The sequence below is a fragment of the Carcharhinus amblyrhynchos genome, chromosome 28 (assembly GCF_965287045.1).
Source record: "Carcharhinus amblyrhynchos chromosome 28, sCarAmb.v2.hapA, whole genome shotgun sequence".
Taxonomy (NCBI): domain Eukaryota; kingdom Metazoa; phylum Chordata; class Chondrichthyes; order Carcharhiniformes; family Carcharhinidae; genus Carcharhinus; species Carcharhinus amblyrhynchos.
In genome coordinates, this window is record NC_137351.1 from 30,163,175 (window position 1) to 30,183,694 (window position 20,520).

The 20,520-nt window shown below is 43.7% G+C and overlaps 2 protein-coding genes across 3 annotated transcripts in view; one reads left to right on the plus strand and one right to left on the minus strand.

Annotated features, from left to right (window-relative positions):
- saxo2 (stabilizer of axonemal microtubules 2) overlaps positions 1–6,751 on the minus strand; it is a 45,229-nt gene extending 38,478 nt beyond the window's left edge. The window contains exon 1 of the mRNA XM_080214255.1: positions 6,650–6,751. Within this exon, the coding sequence (XP_080070381.1) occupies positions 6,650–6,687 (38 nt within the window). The 5' untranslated portion in view covers positions 6,688–6,751. The remainder of the gene's footprint in view (positions 1–6,649) is intronic.
- Positions 6,752–6,983: 232 nt separating this feature from the next.
- efl1 (elongation factor like GTPase 1) overlaps positions 6,984–20,520 on the plus strand; it is a 320,174-nt gene continuing 306,637 nt past the window's right edge. The window contains exons 1-2 of one of the 2 annotated variants that reach the window (XM_080214115.1): positions 6,984–7,027; positions 13,991–14,094. In XM_080214115.1, coding sequence (XP_080070241.1) covers positions 14,004–14,094 — 91 coding nt within the window. In that variant the 5' untranslated portion in view covers positions 6,984–7,027; positions 13,991–14,003. Of the gene's footprint in view, positions 7,028–11,491; positions 11,686–13,990; positions 14,095–20,520 lie in introns of those variants that run through there. The other variant, XM_080214114.1, reaches the window with a different exon arrangement.

The following is a 20,520-nucleotide window of genomic DNA, read 5'->3' on the forward strand; positions in this document are numbered from 1 at the left end:
TTCTGGTGGTTGATCATCAAGGCGATCATGATTGCGGGGGGGAGCATGTCAGGGATCATGGTGGGGGATCCATTGGAAGGGCCCAGATGCTGGTAACCACAGTGTCGGGAAGGGTGTGGGGGAACATGCTGCTGATGAGGGAGGGAAAGGGGGATCCCGATGTCTATGCATGTGAGGGGTGTGAGAGGGGATCTCCCAATGCACTGTGAGATCAGGGCAACTGAGCCAAACAGCGCCCGAGTGCGCAACGAAACTGGCACGATCATTCCATTATTCTAACCATTGAGACACTTCCCCATAGTTTGGTTTTTGGCTTTTCCAAATGTTTCCAAGTAAAAAAATCAGAAAGAAACAGCTATACTTCTTTGTCTAATTTTGCACTTTTGACATTTTGAACGTATATATAAGCTGTGATAAAGAATATATTAGATGCAAAATAGTAACACAGGTATATTTAAGTAAGCACATAGCATTTTATAGAACATACTCATCTCCACGTTGAGTGTGGCTTCTTACAATTGCCTTCTGTACCCTACAGCCTACAAGTGAAGTATTCAACATGGGGTAAGTTTGGAAAAACGAATGGATCATAGAATCCTACAATGCAGAAGGAGGCCTTTAGGCCCATCAAATCTATATCGATCACAATCCTACCCAGACCTATCCCCATAACTCTATGCATTTGTCCCAGCTAGTCCCCTGACACTAAGGGTCAATTTGGCCTGGCCAATCCACTAACATGCACATCTTTGGACTGTGGGAGAAGACTGGAGCAGCCAGAGAAAACCCACGCAGACACGAGGAGAACGTGCAGACACAAGGAGAACAGTGAGCCAAGCCGGGGATCGAACTCTGTACTCTCAACATGAAGCCAAGGGCCTCTAAAGGTTGATTTGATTTATTATTGTCACAAGTATTTGGGATATAGTGAAAAGTATTGTTTCTTGCATGCTATACAGACAAAACATACTGTTCATAGGGCACATAAGGGGGCAGGAATGGAGAAGGTGCAGAATATGGTATTGCAATTAAAGATAGGGTGTAGAGAAAGATCAGCTTAATATATAACAGGACCATTCAAAAGTTTAACGGCAGTAGGGAAGAAGCTGTTAAATTTTTGAATAAATTACTCTATTATAAGAAAGAAAGGAAAAAAAATGTCTAAAGGACATATTTATGTACGAATACTTAACGCAGATGTTTTAGATTTTAGAAGCGGGAATTTGTGTTTTAGAATTTAATAATTTTATCATCTACGACAGAAACTGTACATCTGCACTTTGGCACTTAATCCAAAATGAACCTCCAAGTAATTTAGTTAAGGTACTTTAAAAATGTTGAAAAGTTCTCCTTCCCTATTCATTTTATGTTGTATCTGAAATAAAATTAATGTTGTTTCTGAAATATGCCCTTCATCTAAATAAATACTGGGTGCTTTGTTGTGAGGGTAAAAGTTTTGAGTAGTTAACAGTCCATCAATTTTTATTCAGTTTCAGTGCCAGTTGTTTAAATTGAATACCTGGAATCACAAAGGGGAATTTTAACATGGATGAGTTGGTGGAATTGTGTGCCAGGTTGTAAAGACAATAAGTGAAATGGGAAAATTTCATAACACATTAGGAAGCCGGCTTCAACCTGCCGAAGTTGTGGTCATTTAATTCAAACAGCTTTTCCAGTTTAATTTTAACAGGTTGATTTCCTGGGCCCCTGAAAACTCAGTTTTTCTGACAACACCAGGTTTTAGTCTGTTTACGCCAGTCCAACGCTGGCATACCCACATCATGACCCCTGAAAACTCAGCAGCCATAGCGACCAGAAGAAAGCCTTGAGGAGAGGGCAAGTGTCTATTTCCTCCCAACCACCAGGCGAGCATCATTCACTATCATACCTGTGCCCATTACAAAAAATAGCCCTCCCCACCACCCCTGCATGGGATCATACACCCAGGAGTTGGGGATTGGACGCCCTCCCCCCATTTGCCCCAAGGGATTGGGGTTCAGACTTTCCTGGTCCTGAAACCTCTTCTAGAGTGCTCCCCCCCCCCCCCCAAAGAATGGGGGACAAGAATGCTCCAAACATTTCAAGGTTAATCAATGTCCCAAGAGCAATAAATGAGATGAATAGTCAGTTAATCGGATTTTTGGTGATTTTGTTTGATGAAGGATATGTTAGTTCTATCAGAAGCAGATTTAGGATCTCACAAGGAAGTTGTTGTTACATCAGAAAATTTACTGTGAGAACATGAACCATGTTTCATTGGACAGTGTAAAGAATATTATTATTTACAACTCATTAAGAGTATAACAGCTCTCGTACTCACCTGCATACACTCACATCCTTACAAATTTCCAATGACTGCCTATGTTTCAATTAATTATTTTTAGGATTCTCATCCTTGTTTTCAAAATTATTGTCTCACTTCTCCATACCTCAGCAAATTCTTCTAATTAAATTTAATTAATTAAGTGAGCGGCTTGGGTCACTGTCTGTGTGGAATTTGCACATTTTCCCCAGGTCTGCGTGGTTTCCTCCGGGTGCTCCAGTTTCTTCTCAGTCCAAAAATGTGCGGGTTAGGTGGATTGGCCATGCTAAATTGCCCCTTGGTGTCAGGAGGGCTAGCAAGAGTAAATAATAGCGTTATGGGGATAGGACCTGGGTGGGATTGTGGTAGGTGCAGGCTCGATGGGCCAAATGGCCTCCTTCCACACTGTAGGATTTTATGATTCTATGATTCTAAATACTCCTGTATGTACATTCCTTATCACCTCTCACTTATTTACAGGTAGGTTCTTTACTCAGAGGGTAGTAAGGGCGTGGAATGCCCTGCCTGCAGCAGTCGTGGGCTCGTCAACTTTAAGGGCATTCAAATGGTCATTGGATAGACATATGGATAATATTGGAATAGTTTAGATTAGAGGGTCATTAGATTGGTTCCTCTGGTCGGCGCAACATCGAGGGCCGCAGGGCCTGTATTGCGCTGTAACGTTCTATGTTCTATGTTTTATTCTCTTTGACCAATTCTTTCATTTGACCTCAGTGGCTGATTTCTTTGGGCACAGCAACTCCCACTGTAATCCCATTGCTTTCAAAAGCCTTCTAAAATCCCTTCTCTTCAACCCTGTCTTTGCCTTGCCTTTCAATGTATTTTTGCCTTTCACTAATGAATTTACTATTTCCTTTCTCCCTACAAACTTCTCAGAGACACCTCTCTGTTTTTGAAATGCTAGGACAAGTAACGTCCTACATTATTTCGCAAGAGTTTTTGACTAAATATAGAATGATAGCATCTAGTATAAAAATAACATCTTGTGTTTTAAAAAATGTATTCGTGGGATGTGGGCATTGCTAACTAGACCAGGATTTAGCACCCATCCCAAATTGCCCTCAAAAAGGTGGTGGTGAATTGCCATCTTGAACCACTACAGTCCATGTGTTAAAGGAATACCCACAGGGAGGGAGTTCCAGAATTATTACTTAGTGACAGTGAAGGAATGGCAATTAAGTTCCAAGTCACGATGGTGTATGGCTTGGAGGGGAATTTGCAGGTGGTGGTGTTTCAGTGTATTTAGTTATCTTGTCCTTCTAGATGGCAGTAGTTGTGGATTTGAAAGGTGCTGCTGAAGGAGCTTTGGTGATTTCCTGCAATGCACCTTGTAGATGGTACACATGGCTGCCACTCCACATAAGTGGTGGAGGGACTGAATGTTTACGGTGATGAATGAGGTGGCAATCAAGTGGACTGCTTCGTACTGGATGGTGTGGAGCTTCTTGAGTATTTTTGAAGCTGCACATATTTAGCTAAGTGGAGAGTATTCTGTTACAATCCTGACTTGTGCCTTGAAGATGATGTACAGACTTTGAGAGTTGAGGTGAGTTATTTTCCAGAGAATTCCCAGCCTATAACCTATTCTTACAGTTTTTATGTGGCTAATCTAGTTCAGTTTCTGGATAACGGTAACTCCCAGAATGATGGAAGTAGGGGATTCAGTGATGGCAATGCCATTGAATGTCAAGGGGAGATGGTTAGATTCTGTCTTGCTGGAGATGGTTATTGTGGGGTTAGTGTTCCTTTAAGGGTTTCTGGTAAATCATGTTCTCTGTAACTCTCTGCTCTTATTGTGGCACAGGATTATCTACGATGAGTCCTTTTATAGCTCCTGAAGTAGCTTAAGTGGGGGTTGTTTATTTTTACTTTGGGAATTGGTTTTATGACCCTGCATTGTCAGGAGGAAAGCTGGTTGGCAGGTCAGGTGACCTGACCGGAGCTCTTTCATTTTCAATTCTGTGCTGCAGGTTTTAGTTTTTAGAAGGGACATCAAACTAAAAGCAGTCTCTCTTTCTCTCTCTCCCTGGTTTTGGGAAATTCTGTTGTTTAGTTGAAAGCCTTTCTGGAGTAGAAACTCTGTTGTTGGTGGCTTGACCAGGGAGTCTCCCTGGTTTGGAAAACTGTTCTGACTTCAAACTGTTCTGAATGTTTTAAGAAGACTGCACTATTCATCCAAGGGACTCAATTCCAGTATCATATGAGCATTAGTCTTTGCTATGTTCGACCTGTGACGAGTGGTTTGTCGAAAGGAAGGTTAATTTTAATTGGAACATCTTCGATACATGTGATAATACATCACCATGGTTGTTTTGTTTTTGTTTGTAATTGATAAAGATATTGCTAATTTTCTTTCCAGGTACATTAACTATAATTAAAATTTGTTTGATAAAAGCTCCCTAGTGGGTCATTTGAATCATAACTGAAGTGAAGCATATCATGCTTGTCCTAGCCAAATTCAAAGTGCAAAGCTTACTAACCAGGAGGGCTTCATTAAACACTTTGGAGTTTCTGACCTAAACCATAACATGATTGCCTGGCACTTGTACGACATGAATGTTACTTGTTAGCCCAAGCCTTAATATTGTCCAGAACATGCTGTATTTGGATATGAACTGCTTTAGTATTGAAGGAGTTGCAACAAATGTTGCTGAAAATTGTGCAATCATCCACGAACAACACTACTTCTGACCTTATGATGGAAGCAAGGCCATTGATGAAGCTGTTTAAGGTGATTGAACCTAGGATACTACCCTGAGCAACTCCTGCATTAATGTCCTGGGACTGAGATGATTTCCAACAACCACAACCATCTTCCTTTGTGCTAGGTATGGCTCCAACCATTGGTGAGGAAGAGAAAGAGAACTTAGTGAAATGGTGCAATGACAATAATCTCTCCCTCAATGTCTATAAAATGAAAGAGCTAGTCATCGACCTCAGGAAATATAGTGGAGGACATGCCCTGTCTACTTCAACAGTGATGAAGTGGAAGTGATTGACAGCTTGAGGTTTCTAGGTCTTCAGATCACCAACAATCTGTCCTAGATCCTCCATGCTGATGGCATAGTTAAGAAAGTCCACCAATGTTTCTACTTTCTCAGAGGCTCAGGAAATTCGGCATGTCCACTATGACTCTCATCAACTTTTACAGATGTACCATAGAAAGCATCCTGTCCAGAAACTTGGTATGGCTGCTGCTCTGACCAAGACCACAAGAATCTACAAAGAATTGAGAATGTGGCCCAGTCCATTGACTCTGTCTAAATTCTCCGCTGCCTCGAGAAAGCAGCTAACATAATCAAGGACCCCAAGCAGCCCACTCAGTCTCTCCTACCTTCTTCCATCAGGAAAAATATACAGAAGTCTGAAAACACATACCAACAGATTCAAGAACAGCTTCTTTTCTGCTGTCATCAGACTTTTGAAGGGTCCTTTCATATAGTAAGCTAATCTTTCTCTTCACCCATCTGTAACTGCAACACTATATACTGCACCCTATCCTTTCCTTCTCCCTTATGTACGCTATGGCAGATATGTTTTGAAACAATACTTTTTACTGTATCCCAATGTATGTGACAATAATAAATCAAATCAAGCTTTCCCCAATTCTCTTTGACTCTGGATTTGCTGGGCTTCTTGATGCCACAATCAATCAACTGCTGCCTTGAGGTCAATCCAAAAAGATGTGCAGGTTAGGGTGATTTTAGTGTCAGGACTATTGGCGGGGTAAATATCTGGGGTTATGGGGATAGGGCCTGGGTGGGATTGTTGTCAGTGCAGGCTGAATGGCCTCCTCCTGCACTGTAGGGATTCTATGTGGTGCTTGATGGCTGGCATCGACATGATGGGCTGAAGCGCCTCTTTCTGTGCTGCAATGACTCTAAAGTGGCACCTCCAACAGGGAGAGCTCCCACAGCACTGCACCGCCAACCTAGATATTGCGTTCAAGTCTCCAGAGTGGATCTTAAACTGACACCTCCTGCGACAGAGACGAGTGAGAGTGATACTCAACAAAACAAATAGGGGTGGCACAGTGGGTTAGCACGGCTGCCTCGCAGCGCCAGGGAGCCAGGGTTCGATTCCCGGCTTTGGGTCACTGTCTGTGCAGAGTCTGCACATTCTCCCCATGTCTGCGTGGGTTTCTTCCCACAGTACGGGTTAGGTGAATTGGCCATACTAAATTCTCCCGCAGTGTACCCGAACAAGTGCCAGAGTGTGACGGCTAGGGGATTTTTTTACAGTAACTTCACTGCAGTGTTAATATCAACCTACTTGTGACACTAATAAATAAACTAAATGAGTTTCTGTCAGCTTGGCAGCACTTACCCACAGTTACAAATCTCGCAGATGCATTTTCGGGTCATCTTTGCCGCTGTTGGTTAATCTCTATTATATATATATATATAAATTGTACAAATATAATTTGTCTGCAGCTTTAAACTCTTGGCAATGCTCAAGCATCAAGTGCCTGGAGAGCAGCCCCTACTTCCCCGGCTCAGCGCGGCGCTCTTTATTGTGTAGGGGGGCCCCCGTCTCCAAGCCGGCAACAGTCACCCTGGCAACCGCCGCGTCCTAGCAACGGCGCAGCGCCGGACGTCGGGTCAGGGGTCAGGTGGGGGGTCAGAGGGTGCCGGCGCGGGCATGCGCAGTGAGGCTTTTCCCCCCCACGCGCCGGGTTGCTGTCTGGCGGCTTCCGCCGACTCGGTAAGCCGGGAACTCGCTGCTTTAACGCCGCTGGAGCTGGAGCCGGGGCGGTTTCGAAGGGGGGGGGACTCTTGGCGGGGGCTGCTGGTGCTGGGTTCTGTCTCGTCCTTCCTGTCGCTCACCCACACCGTGCCAAAGCTCTGCTCAAACCCGTTGCTCTGAACCAGCCCCCTCCCCCACTCATCTCCCCTATTGAGGCTTTGGGGTCAGGCTCAGGGTGCCTGAAGCCTGAGGAGGGGGCCAGGAGGGCCTCTGCCAGGAGAGTGGGCTTGTACCCCCCCCAGTGTTTAGGGAAATAACGGGCTATGCCACTGAGACGTAGACAGGCCTGGGCAGGGGATCTTTGCAGGAAAGATGTTTACCCTGGATTTGGAGGATGGGGTTCTCTGGGTGAGGGGGGGGGGGTGGCTTGGTGGGGTTGAACTTTTTCTTATTAGTGTCACAAGTAGACTTACATTAACACTGCAATGAAGCCACTGTGAATGGCACAGTGGTTAGCACTGCTGTCTCACGGCGCTAGGGACCTGCATTTGATTTCCCAACTTGGGTCACTGTCTGTGAGAAGTAGAACGTAGAAAAACTACAGCACAACAGGCCCTTCAGCCCACAAGTTGCATTGATAATATCCATACCTACTAGGCTTACCCGTACCTCTCAATTCTATTAAGTCCCATGTACTCATCCAGAAGTCTCTCAAAAGACCCTATCGAGTTTGCCTCAACCACCACCGCTGGCAGCTGATTCAACTCGCCCACCACCCTCTGAGTGAAAAACTTACTCCTGATACCTCCTCTGTATCTCCTCCCCAGCACCTTAAACCTGTGGAGTCTGCAGGTTTTTCTCCCTGTAGATATGTGAATTTCCTCCGGTTTCCTCCCACAATCCAAAGATGTGCGGGTTAGGTGGAATGACCATGCCAAATTGCTGCTTAGTGTCAGGAGTACTAGCTAGGGTAAATGCATGGGGTTATGGGATAGGGGCTTGGGTGGGATTGTTGTCAGTGCAAACTCAATGGGCTGAATGGCCTCCTGCACTGTAAGATTCAATGAAAAGTGGTGCTGGAGGCTTTGGGGGTTGAGGGCAGAGGAGGGATGGAGAGGGTGGCTTTGGGGGTGGGGGAATCTTGTACAACTGGGGAACCCAACCTGCAATTGTCTGGTCTTGCCTAATGCTCTCTAGTTTCCCAGGATGTGTAGGTTAGGGGAATTTGCGGGGTAAATATGTGCGATTACAGGCATAGAGCCTGGATAAGATACTCTGACGGAGTTTTGGTGCAGACTAGATGGGTTGAATGGCCTCCACTGGAAGGATTCAGTGAGACGGATAGGATTGAGATGAGGAGGAGTTTCGTCATTCAAATTTTTGCTACTCTTGACCCATGAAGGCTGTGGAAAGTCAGTCATTGAATATATGCAAGGCAGGCAGAGGTGGGTGGAAAATGGTACTGAAGTTATAAAGATTGACTGTGATCTCTAGTTGAATGGTGGAGCAGGTTTGAGGGGTTAAATGGCCTACTTTTGATCCTGATGTACCCAATCCAGCCAGGCAGTGCTGGGGCCTGGAGCAATTGCCACCTGTGCAGCAAAATTGACCTCTGGGTGAACAGTGGGAAGCTAGGGTGAATAGTGGGAAGGTTTTTCGCAGGTCAGAGGTGGCAATCATGAGGGGTCATGGGCTCAAGGTGAGAGGAGTGAGGTTTAACTCGGATATCAGAGGGACGTTTTTTATACAGGGGGTGGTGGGGGCCTGGAATGCGCTGCCAAGTAGGGTGGTGGAGGTGGACATGCTGGTATCGTTTAAGACTTACCTGGGTAGTCACATGAGCAGACTGGGAATGGAGGGACACAAACAAATGGTCTAGTTGGATCAGTGAGCGGCACAGGCTTGGAGGGCCGAAGGGCCTGTTACCTGTGCTGTACTATTCTTTGCTTGATGCTTTATCTACATGTCTCCGACTATGTTGTGTGTGTCGGTCCCAGTCCCAACTTCAGAACCTGGAAGGCTTCCACCCAGCTGCCGTATATCTTCATGGAACCTTGGCTCTGTTGGGAGTAGTCTTGCCTTTGTCTTGGATAGAAATCCCAAACCAGGGACTTGAGCATGTAATGTAGTTTGACATTCCCAGTGCAGAACTGAAGAGTTGCTACTGGAGGTGCTGGGCCCAATTCTTCTATTCTGAGACTCACCCTCAGCTCACCCCAGTTGTAAAATGGAAGTGTTTCACCCACCCACCTGGAAGATGGTAATAAGCTCATTTGGAGCAACTTGCTGGCCAGACCTGCTGTTCTGAGACCAGACTGCCATTTTCAAATGGCTCCCTGATTTCTGCCCTGGGAGACAGGCCCTCCCCACAGAAAATGAAATGGTGCCCCTCTCACTGACCAGGAGTCATGAAGGTTAAAGTGACCTGACCACTTCAGAATTTCCACAGCTGACAGGCAGGAACGCAGAAATTGATAACAAGCCTGCCTGAATTCATCATTCCTGGTCTGCCAGGGCTAGAAGGGGCAGTCCAGTCACTACACCCCAATCTCGGCAAGGAATGATGAGGTCAACTCTTGCTCCCAGTCTGTGACCATCCAACCCCTAGGACCCTTGAGGGACCCTCCCTGGCAGCAGCAAAGAGGAGAAAATGGCAACTTTACTACCACCTCAAGCCCCTCTAGGCCAAGGTGTCAATGCAGCAGACATTGCACTGTTGGCACTGTCAAGGCGCTCAGCCTTAAGGGGGCCTTGTGTAGTGGGGGGGGCTGAGGGGAAGGGGGCCAAGAGGGGATTGGGTCAGGTCATCCTCATATCTGCATGGTGTGGTAGGGGAGGAGGGAGGATGCCCCCCTTTTCCAAGGGGTTGCTGGTGCTCCCCTCAGGGTCCAGCAGGCTGTGCTCCCACTTGTGGCTCGTACATGAAAAGCCCACCTGGTGCTGTTCACATTGGCGAGGTGGGTGAATGATGGGAGATTGGTGAATGGTCTGTCAAATCTGCTAATGATATTTAAATAAGTAGGTCTGAATTATTATTGGGTTGTTGCCCGCTTAGGACGGGAAACCGATCAGGGCAGGTGGGGCACGAGGGTGACCTGACCTAATCACCTCTCGGCCCTTCCTCCACCCCAAACTCCACGCAGCCCCCTTAAAAGAGGACAGTGCCAACAGTGCAATGTCTGGTAACATTGACACCTTAGCCTAGAGCTTGCGGCCCTGCAGGGGCTTGAGGTGGTAGGTCCAGTGGCCATTGTACCCCTTGCTGCTTCTAGGCTGCAGAGGAAGGATCCCTCAATGGTCTCAAGCTGGGGGCAAGGAATTGACCTCGCCATTCTCTGCTAGGCGGGATTGGTTGGATAAATCCTGAGAGTCCCCGTGCCATAGAGAATCCCAATTTTCGGCTGACACCCCATTCACTGAGGCATCAGGATTCCCGCCACTCGTCTGAAGGGATAGAGAATCAACCCTGCTGTCTTTCGAATGAGGGTTAAATGTGTCATTCTGCTGTCCAGGTGCATTTAAAAGATTGATGATACTGTTCAAGGGAAAAGCAGAGTTTTCTGTAATGTCCTGGCTAACATGTACCCATTATCGATATTAGAAACCGGATGTATTATAATGGTGATGATATTTCAAAAGTATTTGTTGGCTCTGAAGTGAATCAGAGAACCCCTACAGTGCAGAAGGAGGCCATTGGGCCTGCACTGACCACAGTCCCACCCAGGCCCTATCCCCACAACCCCACGTAAATACCCTGCTAATTTCCCTGATGCTAAGGGGCAGTTTATCGTGGCCAATCCACCTAACCTGCACATTTTTGAACCGTGGGAGGAAACCCACGCAGACAAGGGAAGAACATGCAAACTCCACATAGTCACCAAGGCTGGTATTGACCCCGGTTCCCTGGCTTAAGGTCATCCCCATCTTGAGAAAAGCACAATATCGATGCCAGTCTTTCTTTACATGAGTGCTTGATCCTGTTGGGAATTTGCAGGATTTATATTATGGTTTAGATTTACAGCACTGATGTTATCAATTTAACATTCTAAATTTTTTGCATCAGTTATTCTGGGCGCAACTCTTCACGTACAACTGATAGAGACCAAAGTCAGCTTTTATTTTTGTGCGTGGATCTCTTTCTACTCAAGCTATTGCACATAGCTCAGGTTGCCAATTCTGACTTGACATCTCCCTTGCATGAGTCCATTGAAGCTTCCCTTCTGGTCATCTTGCAGCAATCCTTCTAACTGGCACTCCCATCAGTGGTTGCCTGATATATCAACAGCTTTCCCAGGACAATTAGAGACTGAACAAAACTCTTCATTACCTGATTGTTTGGTAATCAAGATTCAGTCAATCTTTGTTGCCACCACTAAATATTTTTATAAGAGATTAACCGAAATGTTTGCAAAAAATAAGAGAAGCATATCATTATTTTTAATGTGCCCATGACCTCCCTTTTGGCTTTTGTTCATAGCAGTGTCCAGGAGCTAATTCAGTTATTTGGAAATGCCAGGAGAATCCTGGAGGGTTGGGAACCTTGCAAAGCACCCCCACATGTAGGAGAGATCAGGCCAAAATTGATTTGATCGCAGCAGTGAAAGACAAACATCTAACTGACTGTACCACCTGAGTGCCGCTACATTCAAGTTTTATTGATTGAGAAAAGCTGTCATGTAAGTTGCTGTCAGTTAATAAAAATCATTGACTGTGAAGGCTCTGGCTTGCTGAAATCAATTTTTCACAATAGTTGTTCTTCAACTGTTTTGGTGGAAGAACACCTTTTCAAATTGATTCTAATCATGGACCCTTCATCTAAATTACAATAGTTTGTAATATGCATAGTATGAAAGTATTGCGTGTAAAGAATGCAGTTAATTTAGAAAAGGTATTTACTTAGACGTCAATGGGGTGAATGGGGCTACTCCCACTGAGCACTGTGAATATTTGAATCTCCCCTCCCTTAAAGAAGGCTGAATTCACCTGCTGTGCAAAACTTGTCATGGTACATGCGGGTTTAATTGGTGACCCTTGTGTTGCTCTTGGTATTCTCCCATGCATGCCTGCTCCTTAGGTGGAACAGCCAGCACGCTTTGCTCCACAGACATGGCAGCCATGCGCTGCCCCATGCTGTTCCTGTTTTGAACGAAACCCACCTTTTGCAGTTGCTTAATTATTTAATGAATAGAAGTGTCTCTGTGGATTTGAGAACCCTATGATTTTAGGCAGTCTCTGCAGCTAGTGTCCAGTAGTAAAGAGAAGACAGCTAACTGTAATAATAAAGTGTGTATGTACTTTGGGCAGCCTGGGCTACAAGATTCCCAGCTGCAGGGGATATAGAGAAAGAAGAGTGTTCCAAAAATATATAGAAAAATCTAAAGATACTGGTCTGGTTTTAGTAGTTTTTTTTGCATTTAAGGCATTTTTCATTTTACATCAAACATAAATTATTACTTCCTTTAACTTCTATGTTACAAAAACATCAAAACTGATTGCTGTGTCTTTATACATGGTCACATGAGACTTTAAATATGTCACAACATAGGAATGCAGTTTTGTCAATCCTTGTCAACTGAAACCATTTGTCTTAATCTGACAAATTACCATGAGGACAATAAAAATAGAAATAATTTTTTCTGGTTATGGCTGCGATTTCTCCCTCTCCTCTCATTTTGCCACAGGAGAAAACAAGATCTTTCTTCTCACCATCTACCTGATGCACTTACTGACTGTACCTCCTCTTGCTACTTTCAGAAATTGCAAATATACATACATTCTAAATGTTTCTCTCTGGGTTTGCACTCGTAAGTTCTAGCCTGTACTGCACCACTAATACAATCTATACGCAAGAACCAATATGTTTTGGTTTGCTCTCCACATACATTGACAGATCTCTGAAATTAAACAGAATTAAATGTTGGCATGGGCAAGTTGGGCTGAAGGGCTGTTTCCACGCTGTATACCTCTATGACTCTAAATGCCTGATGCACTAAACCCAGGTAAAGCCTGATGAGTACAGTATGAAATAAATGGGTTGTGAGAATGCATGATATGTAAGGATAGTGAAAAATGCTTGCGGCATGGAGGCTGATGGCAGGGAAAGTTGCAGCAACAGACTTGAGCAGTCTGAGAGGAGGTGAGGTATGGAAAAGGGAAGAGGAAGAAGCATTCAAATTTTAACTTTTGTTTTGCATCTGTGGGCATACCAAAGTGCTTGACAGCCAATTACAACAATGACCACACTTAACATTAATTAGTGTGGGAAACATAACAACAAATTTGCAGACAACAAAATGCCACAAACAGCAATGAATTAGTGACCTGTAGAATTTATTTCAGATAGTGCTGACTGAGGTATAAATGCTGCCCAAGACATTGAGAACTCCTTGCACTTTGCATAGAGCTTGGGATCTGGTACAAACTAATTTTGGTTAGTCTTGGACCGCCATGAGAGGAATTTTAGTACAAGGACTGTTTCTTTATGGACATGCAAACATTACTGTGGGGAATGCATGATACTTTACAGATTTGGACACATTGCTACGGTAGATGCACTATTGTTCCAAGTATTTCAAGGACCTACAAATATTTCTGTGAAAGATGCATCATTCTATAAAAATCCATTAATAATGTAACATATATACTTTAATGAGTTATGTGGCATTTTATCAATTCAATTAGTATGTCACAATATATCGATAGCTAATGTGCACCTGTTCTTGTGAAGTCATCCAACTGATCTGGCTACGTCAATAGTTAGTTGCTACTTGTTTCAGATTCTTCATCATTTTAAAATACAAGTTTTACACATTACTAAAAGCCCCATATTATGACCTAACCTGGATCATTGAACATTGCTAAAGACTGACAGTATGCCCTGATATTTGGCATTCTGAATGTAAAACATGACACTTTGGAATATTTAATATGCATTATTAATAGGATATGCTGTGCTATCAATTTATTTGCATTTTGTTACAGAATCAAATTCAAAATGGGTCATACTAATTTGGAAAATATTGTTGAACTACAAAAGAATACTGCCAACATCCGAAATATCTGTATAGTCGCTCATGTGGACCATGGTAAGATTTCTCTTTAGTTTTAAAACAAAAACATTTCAAAAACTTGAATAGCTGTAAATATAGTGGAGAGGGCACCAGCTCCCTGCCATTATCTATTTTTATGTTGCTTAAGTCTATTTCCTTTGTAAGATGTGAAAAGGGGCATTTGGAAAGTCTATTTCCTTTGTAAGATCTGAAAAGGGGCATTTCTCCTTGTTTGGTTTCATGAGCTTAGAAACAGTGGGAATGTTGATAATGCTTACATCAGTTCAGTGAGTCAATGCCAAACTCTCAGAAAGGATTGAATGACATGACATTTCTAACAGACATTTCAAGTTATGTTTATACATGTTGATAAATAGCCACAATGTCCATAAATTGATGTAGGCTCCAATTGCTGTAGCAGCCACAGTATATAAATGTCTTATCGCTAAATTAAATGAGCACCTTGAACAGTGAGCTTGAAATTGTGGATTTGATGTTCTTGATTATAAATTGACATGAAAATGAGGGTTTCATATAAGTGATGGGTTCTCAGTCTTTTTGCTTTTGAAGCCCACCACCCATGATATAAAAATTCCACAGAATATTAGTTCTATAATTCTATATAAATTAGTTTCAATTTACTTTTTATGTGAAACTTGTTGCTGATGCTGAACAAAACATGAGTGTATCTTTAAAAGGCATATTTGCATGTCATACTTGGTATTTGTCCTGTCTTGGTTATGCTTGGGTTAGTTCAGAGTACATTATCAAAATTAACAAAACAAAAGTTAGATTTGAATAATATAGATTTAAATATGGCAGTGAAGGTTGTGTGACTGGACGATGTGAAGGTTAATGGACAGTGAGACTTGTCTTGAGTAAACATACAGTAGATGTCTCCATGTCAAATTTCTGTGCAAGAAGTCTCACAACACCAGTTCTGATCAGAACTTCCTACTCACCTGACGAAGGAACAGCATTCCGAAAGCTAGTGGTGTTTACTACCAAATAAATCTGTTGGACTTTAACCTGGTGTTGTGAGACTTATTACTGTGTTCGCCCCAGTCCAACACTGGCATCTCCACATCAAATCTCTCTGCCTCAGAGCCATTGCAAATCAGAGATATCCCGACACACAGGGAGCAGAGAAAATATCAGGAAAGTTTGCTATAGACTTTGGCCACATCCTGTGAGGAGATGCAGGTTCTGAATAAGATTGGAGTGATCATTGGTGTCGAAAGAAAGGGAGAACCCATCCACAATAAAGAATGAGGATGTGTAGAACTTGGACCTGTTTAACGGGTACAATGTGTTGCTACCTGATTTGATTTGATTTATTATTGTCACATGTATTAACATACAGTGAAAAGTATTGTTTCTTTTGCACTATAAACATAAAGCATACTGTTCATAGAGAAGGAAAAGAAAGAGGGCAGAATGTGGTGTTACAGTCATAACTCAGGTGTAGAGAAAGATCAACTTAATGCAAGGTAAGTCCATTCAAAAGTCTGACAGCAGCAGGAAAGAAGCTGTTCTTGAGTCAGTTGGTACGTGTCCTCGACTTTTGTATCTTAAAGGAAAAAGGTGGAAGAGAGAATGTCAGGGTGCGTGGGGTCCTTAATTATGCTGGCTGCTTTGATGCAGCAATGGGAAGTGTAGACAGAGTCAGCAGATGGGAGATTGGTTTGCGTGATGGATTGAACTACATTCACGACCTTTTGTAGTTCCTTGCAGCCTTGGGCAGAATAGGAGCCATTCCAAGCTGTGATACAACCAGAGAGAATGCTTTCTATGGTGCATCTGTAAAAGTTGGTGAGAGTTGTAGCTGACATGCCAAATTTCCATAGCCTTCTGAGAAAATAGAAGTGTTGGTGGGCTTTCTTAACTATGGTGTCGGCATGGGGGGGAACCAAGGCAGGTTGTTGGTGATCTGGACACCTAAAATCTTGAAGCTCTCAACCTTTTCTACTTTGACAACATTGATGTCGACAGGGGCATGTTCTCTTTTATGTTTCTTGGAGTCGATGACGACCTCCTTCATTTTGTTGACATTGGGGGAGAGATTATTGTCGCCGCACCAGTTCACCAGATTCTCTATCTCATTCCTGTGCTCTGTCTCATCATCGTTTGAGATCCTACCCACTATCGTCAGCAAACTTGAAAATCAAATTGGAGGGGAATTTGGCCACACAGTAATAGATATATAAGGAGTATCGTAGGGGGCTGAGAACACAGCCTTGTGGGGCACTGGCGTTGAGGATGATCTGGAGGAGGTGTTGTTGCCTGTCCTTACTGATTGTGGCCTGTGAATTAGGAAGTTCAAGATCCAGTCACAGAGAGAGGTGCCGAGGCTCAGGCCACAGTTTGCCTGAGTGAATAAGCATAAAGATTGTCAGAAGGACAGGCAAGATGCTGTCCAAAACAGGGATGAGGGGAAACTTGATGTGATAATTATGGGCGATTAGACGGCATCCTTCATAAACAAGACCTATTGTCACAATAGCATGTTGCCTGAGGGTACCAGGGTGAGGGACATGTTGAGCATTCGTGATGGGATGTTGGGGGAGGAGGGTTCAATCATTATGGCCCATTTAGGACTAACAGCATAGGGAAGGCAAGTGGTCAGATTTGGAGGGTATTAGGACCTAGAAAGTAAAGCAGAGGACCTCAAGGGTGATAATCTCTAGATTATTATGCAATTTGTATCTTTAGTTAAGCATGTATTAAAGGCAGAGTGATTTTAATGGAGATTTCAACTTTTATATGGATTGGGATAAGCACATGTCAGAAAGTTAGTGAGTTTGTTGTATGTGCCTGGGAAAGAGTTCTGCATAAATATGGCCTAGAACCATAAAGAGGTATTAGAGAAAATGACCCATAAGCCAGATTTATTTATGATGTGGAGATGCTGGCATTGGACTGGGGTAAGCACAGTAAGAAGTCTCTGGTATTGTGAGCGCCTTGTAAGCACAATAATGAGTAACCTGGTGTTGTGAGACTTCTTACCAGATTTATTTAACAGCCTTAACCATATGTGAATATTTATCTAATAGCCATCATAATATGATTGAACTCAATGTACTGCTTGAAAGGGAAATTCAAGAAACAATTACTTAGATCCTAAATTTTGGATAGAGCAGACTTCAATGTGATGAGACTAAAACTGCACACAGTAATCTGAACAACTGGTAAAATGACAGACATTCTGTGGAAAGTGTTCAGACATTATTTAATATGATACAGAACCAGTTCATACTACTAAGAGGCCTGTGCTAATCTTGCCAAAAAAGCAGCCCTGGCCAATGAGTTAAGAGAAGTGTAGCATTAAAAGAAAGAGCATGCATAATGCAAAATAAAACAAATTCTGACAAATGAAAAAGATGCAGAGAACAGCAAAGGGTGGCAGATAGTTGATAAGAGCTGCAAAAAGAAGTATCAGACAAAACTTGCACAGGGTAACAAAATGAATCCCCAAATTTTTACGGTGATATTCAGAAAAAGATGGGCCTCTTGAAAACTGATATGATATTGTCAATGAAAATAAGGGAATGACAGGCACGTTGACAAGTGTCAGGCACTTAGAGAATGCTGAAAATCTGAAGGAAGCTAATGTTTAATCAAGGACAGAGTTTAGTTTAAAGCTTATTTATTATTGTCACAAGTAGGCTTACATTAACACTGCATCAAAGTCACTGTGAAAATCCCCTAGTTGCCATCCTCTGGTGCCTGTTTGGGTACACTGAGGGAGAATTTAGCATGGCCAATGCACCTAACCAGCACGTCTTTCAGACTGTGGGAAGAAGCTGGAGTACCCGGAGGAAATCCACGCAGACATGGGGAGAATGTGCAAACTCAGCACAGACAGTGACCCAAGCTGGGAATTGGACCCAGGTCCTAGGTGCTGTGAAGCAACAGTGCTAACCACGGTGCGAGCTGAACCAAAATTAACATAAGCAAAATAACTGTGACAAAGATAATAATAACACTAAAGAGTGAAAAATCCTTGGGAACAAATGGTCTCCATCCAGGGAATAAAGGAACGTTAGGGAGTTCATTAGCTTAGTTGGCTGGACGGCTGGTTCATAATGCAGAGTGACGTCAACAGTGCGGGTTAAATTCCTGTACTGGCTGAGATTATTCATGAAGCCCCCTCCTTTTCAAACTTTACTCTTGTCTGAGATGTGATGATCTTCAGGTTAAATCACTATCAGTCTGCCGAAGGATAGGATGGTTGAACATTTTAAAAATTTTTACTCAACAGAGAGAGTCAGCATGGATTTGCAAAGGGAAGATCATGTCAGGTAAACTTAAGGGCAGCTCGGTGGCGCAGTGATTAGCACTGTTGCCTCAGTGCCAGGGACCCAGGTTCAATTCTGGCCTCAGGTCACCGTCTGTGTAGAGTTTACACATTTTTCTCATGTCTGCGTATGTTTCCTCCCACACTCCAAAGATGTGTAGAGTAGGTTGATTGGTCATGCTAAATTGTCCTTTCGTGTCAGGGGGATTAACAGGGTAAATACAGGCTAGGGCCTGGATGGAATTGCTGTTGGTGTGGTCCTGGATGAGATGATTGATTGAATTGTGTGAAGAAGGGATTAAAATAGTGAAGAGGGATGTTGTTTATATGGACTTTCAAAAATAGTTGCTAAAGCCCCATAAACTTAAATTGAACCCAATGAAAATGAAGGTAAATTATTGACCTTGTTAGGCAGTAGGCTCAGCAGCAGAAGTTAGTGTGGAGTTAATGGACTGGCACACTTAGTGACAGGATACAATTGTGCTATAGTGCAACGATCTGTGTTGGGGCCTCACCTATTCATCATATTTTTTAATGATTTTGATGATGGGAAAGAGAGTCATCCATACAAATTGCTAATGATGCAAGGATAGGCGGAATTATAACATGCCCTGGTTGAGAACTCCTGCTTTAGATTGTAGGTTTGAATTTTTAGATTATTGAGTCGCAGAGTATGGTTGGTGGTGTTCGGGCAAATAGGGTCAAGGTGAAGGCTGGGATGAAGGCACTTTATCTGAATGCACGAAGCATTCGGAATAAAGTGGATGAGCTGGTGGCGCAGATCAGCACAAATGGATATGATCTGGTGGCCATTACAGAGACGTGGCTGCAAGGTGACAGGGACTGGGAGCTGAATGTCCAGGGGTATCAAGTGTTTAGGAAGGATAGGCGGGAGGGGGGGGACGTAGCTCTGCTGATTAAGGATAGCATCAGGGTGGTATCAAGGGATGATATAGGAACCAAAGAGCAGAACGTGGAATCGTTGTGGGTGGAGATTAGGAACAGCAAAGGGAGGAAGATGCTGGTGGGTGTCTTCTATAGGCCCCCGAATAATGATCTGGAGGTGGGGCGGGCTGTTAACGCGCAAATAAGTGCGGCGTGCAGGAATGGAACGGCGATAATTATGGAGGATTTCAATCTACATATTGATTGGTCGACCCATGTTGGACGCGGTGGGCTTAAGGAGGAGTTCTTGGAATGCTGCCGGGATAGTTTCCTTGAACAGTGTGTTGGAGCCGACGAGGGAGCGAGCTATCTTGGATCTGGTGTTATGTAATGAGGCGGGTAGAATTAGGGACCTTGTGGTGAAGGATCCTCTTGGGGAGAGTGATCATTGTATGGTAGAGTTTCTGGTGCAGATGGAGGAGGAGAAAGTGGGTTCCCGGACACGTGTCCTTTGTTTGAACAGAGGGGAGTACGTAGGATGAGAGAAGAATTGGCGAATGTTGACTAGGGGAGCGCGTTGGAAGGTAGGTCTGCTGAGGAGCAGTGGAGGATCTTTAAGGAGATCTTTCTTGGTGCTCAGCAGAAATTTATTCCGATGGTTAGAAAGGACCATAGGAGGAGAGGCAGTAAGCGGTGGATAACGAAGGAGGTGAAGGAAAGTGTTAAATTAAAAGCGGAGGCGTTTAGAGTAGCTAAGAGTAGTGGGCGAGAAGAGGATTGGGAGAGGTTTAAATGTCAACAAAGATTGACAAAGAAGTTGATAAAGAAGGGTAGGAGAAACTATGAAGCTGGGCTAGCGCTTAATATAAAAAAGGATAGCAAGAGTTTTTATAAATATATAAAAAGGAAGAGGCTGGCTAGGGTGAACGTTGGACCCTTAGAGGATGAGAAGGGGGGGCTTAGTGGTCGGGGATGGGGAAATGGCTGAGGTCTTGAATAACTTTTTTGTTTCGGTCTTCACGGAGGAGGATGTGAATAATTTGCCGGGTGTTAGAGATGGAAAGGTGGTAGGACTGGAGGGTCTCAGTGAGGTTATTGTTACTAGAGAGGCGGTGCTCGACAGACTGGAGGGACTGATTGTGGACAAGTCCCCAGGACCGGATGGAATGCATCCGAGGGTTCTGAAAGAAATGGCGGAGGTGATAGTGGATGCCTTGGTGGTTATTTTCCAAACGTCGCTGGATTCCGGGGAAGTGCCGGAAGATTGGAAAACGGCTAAT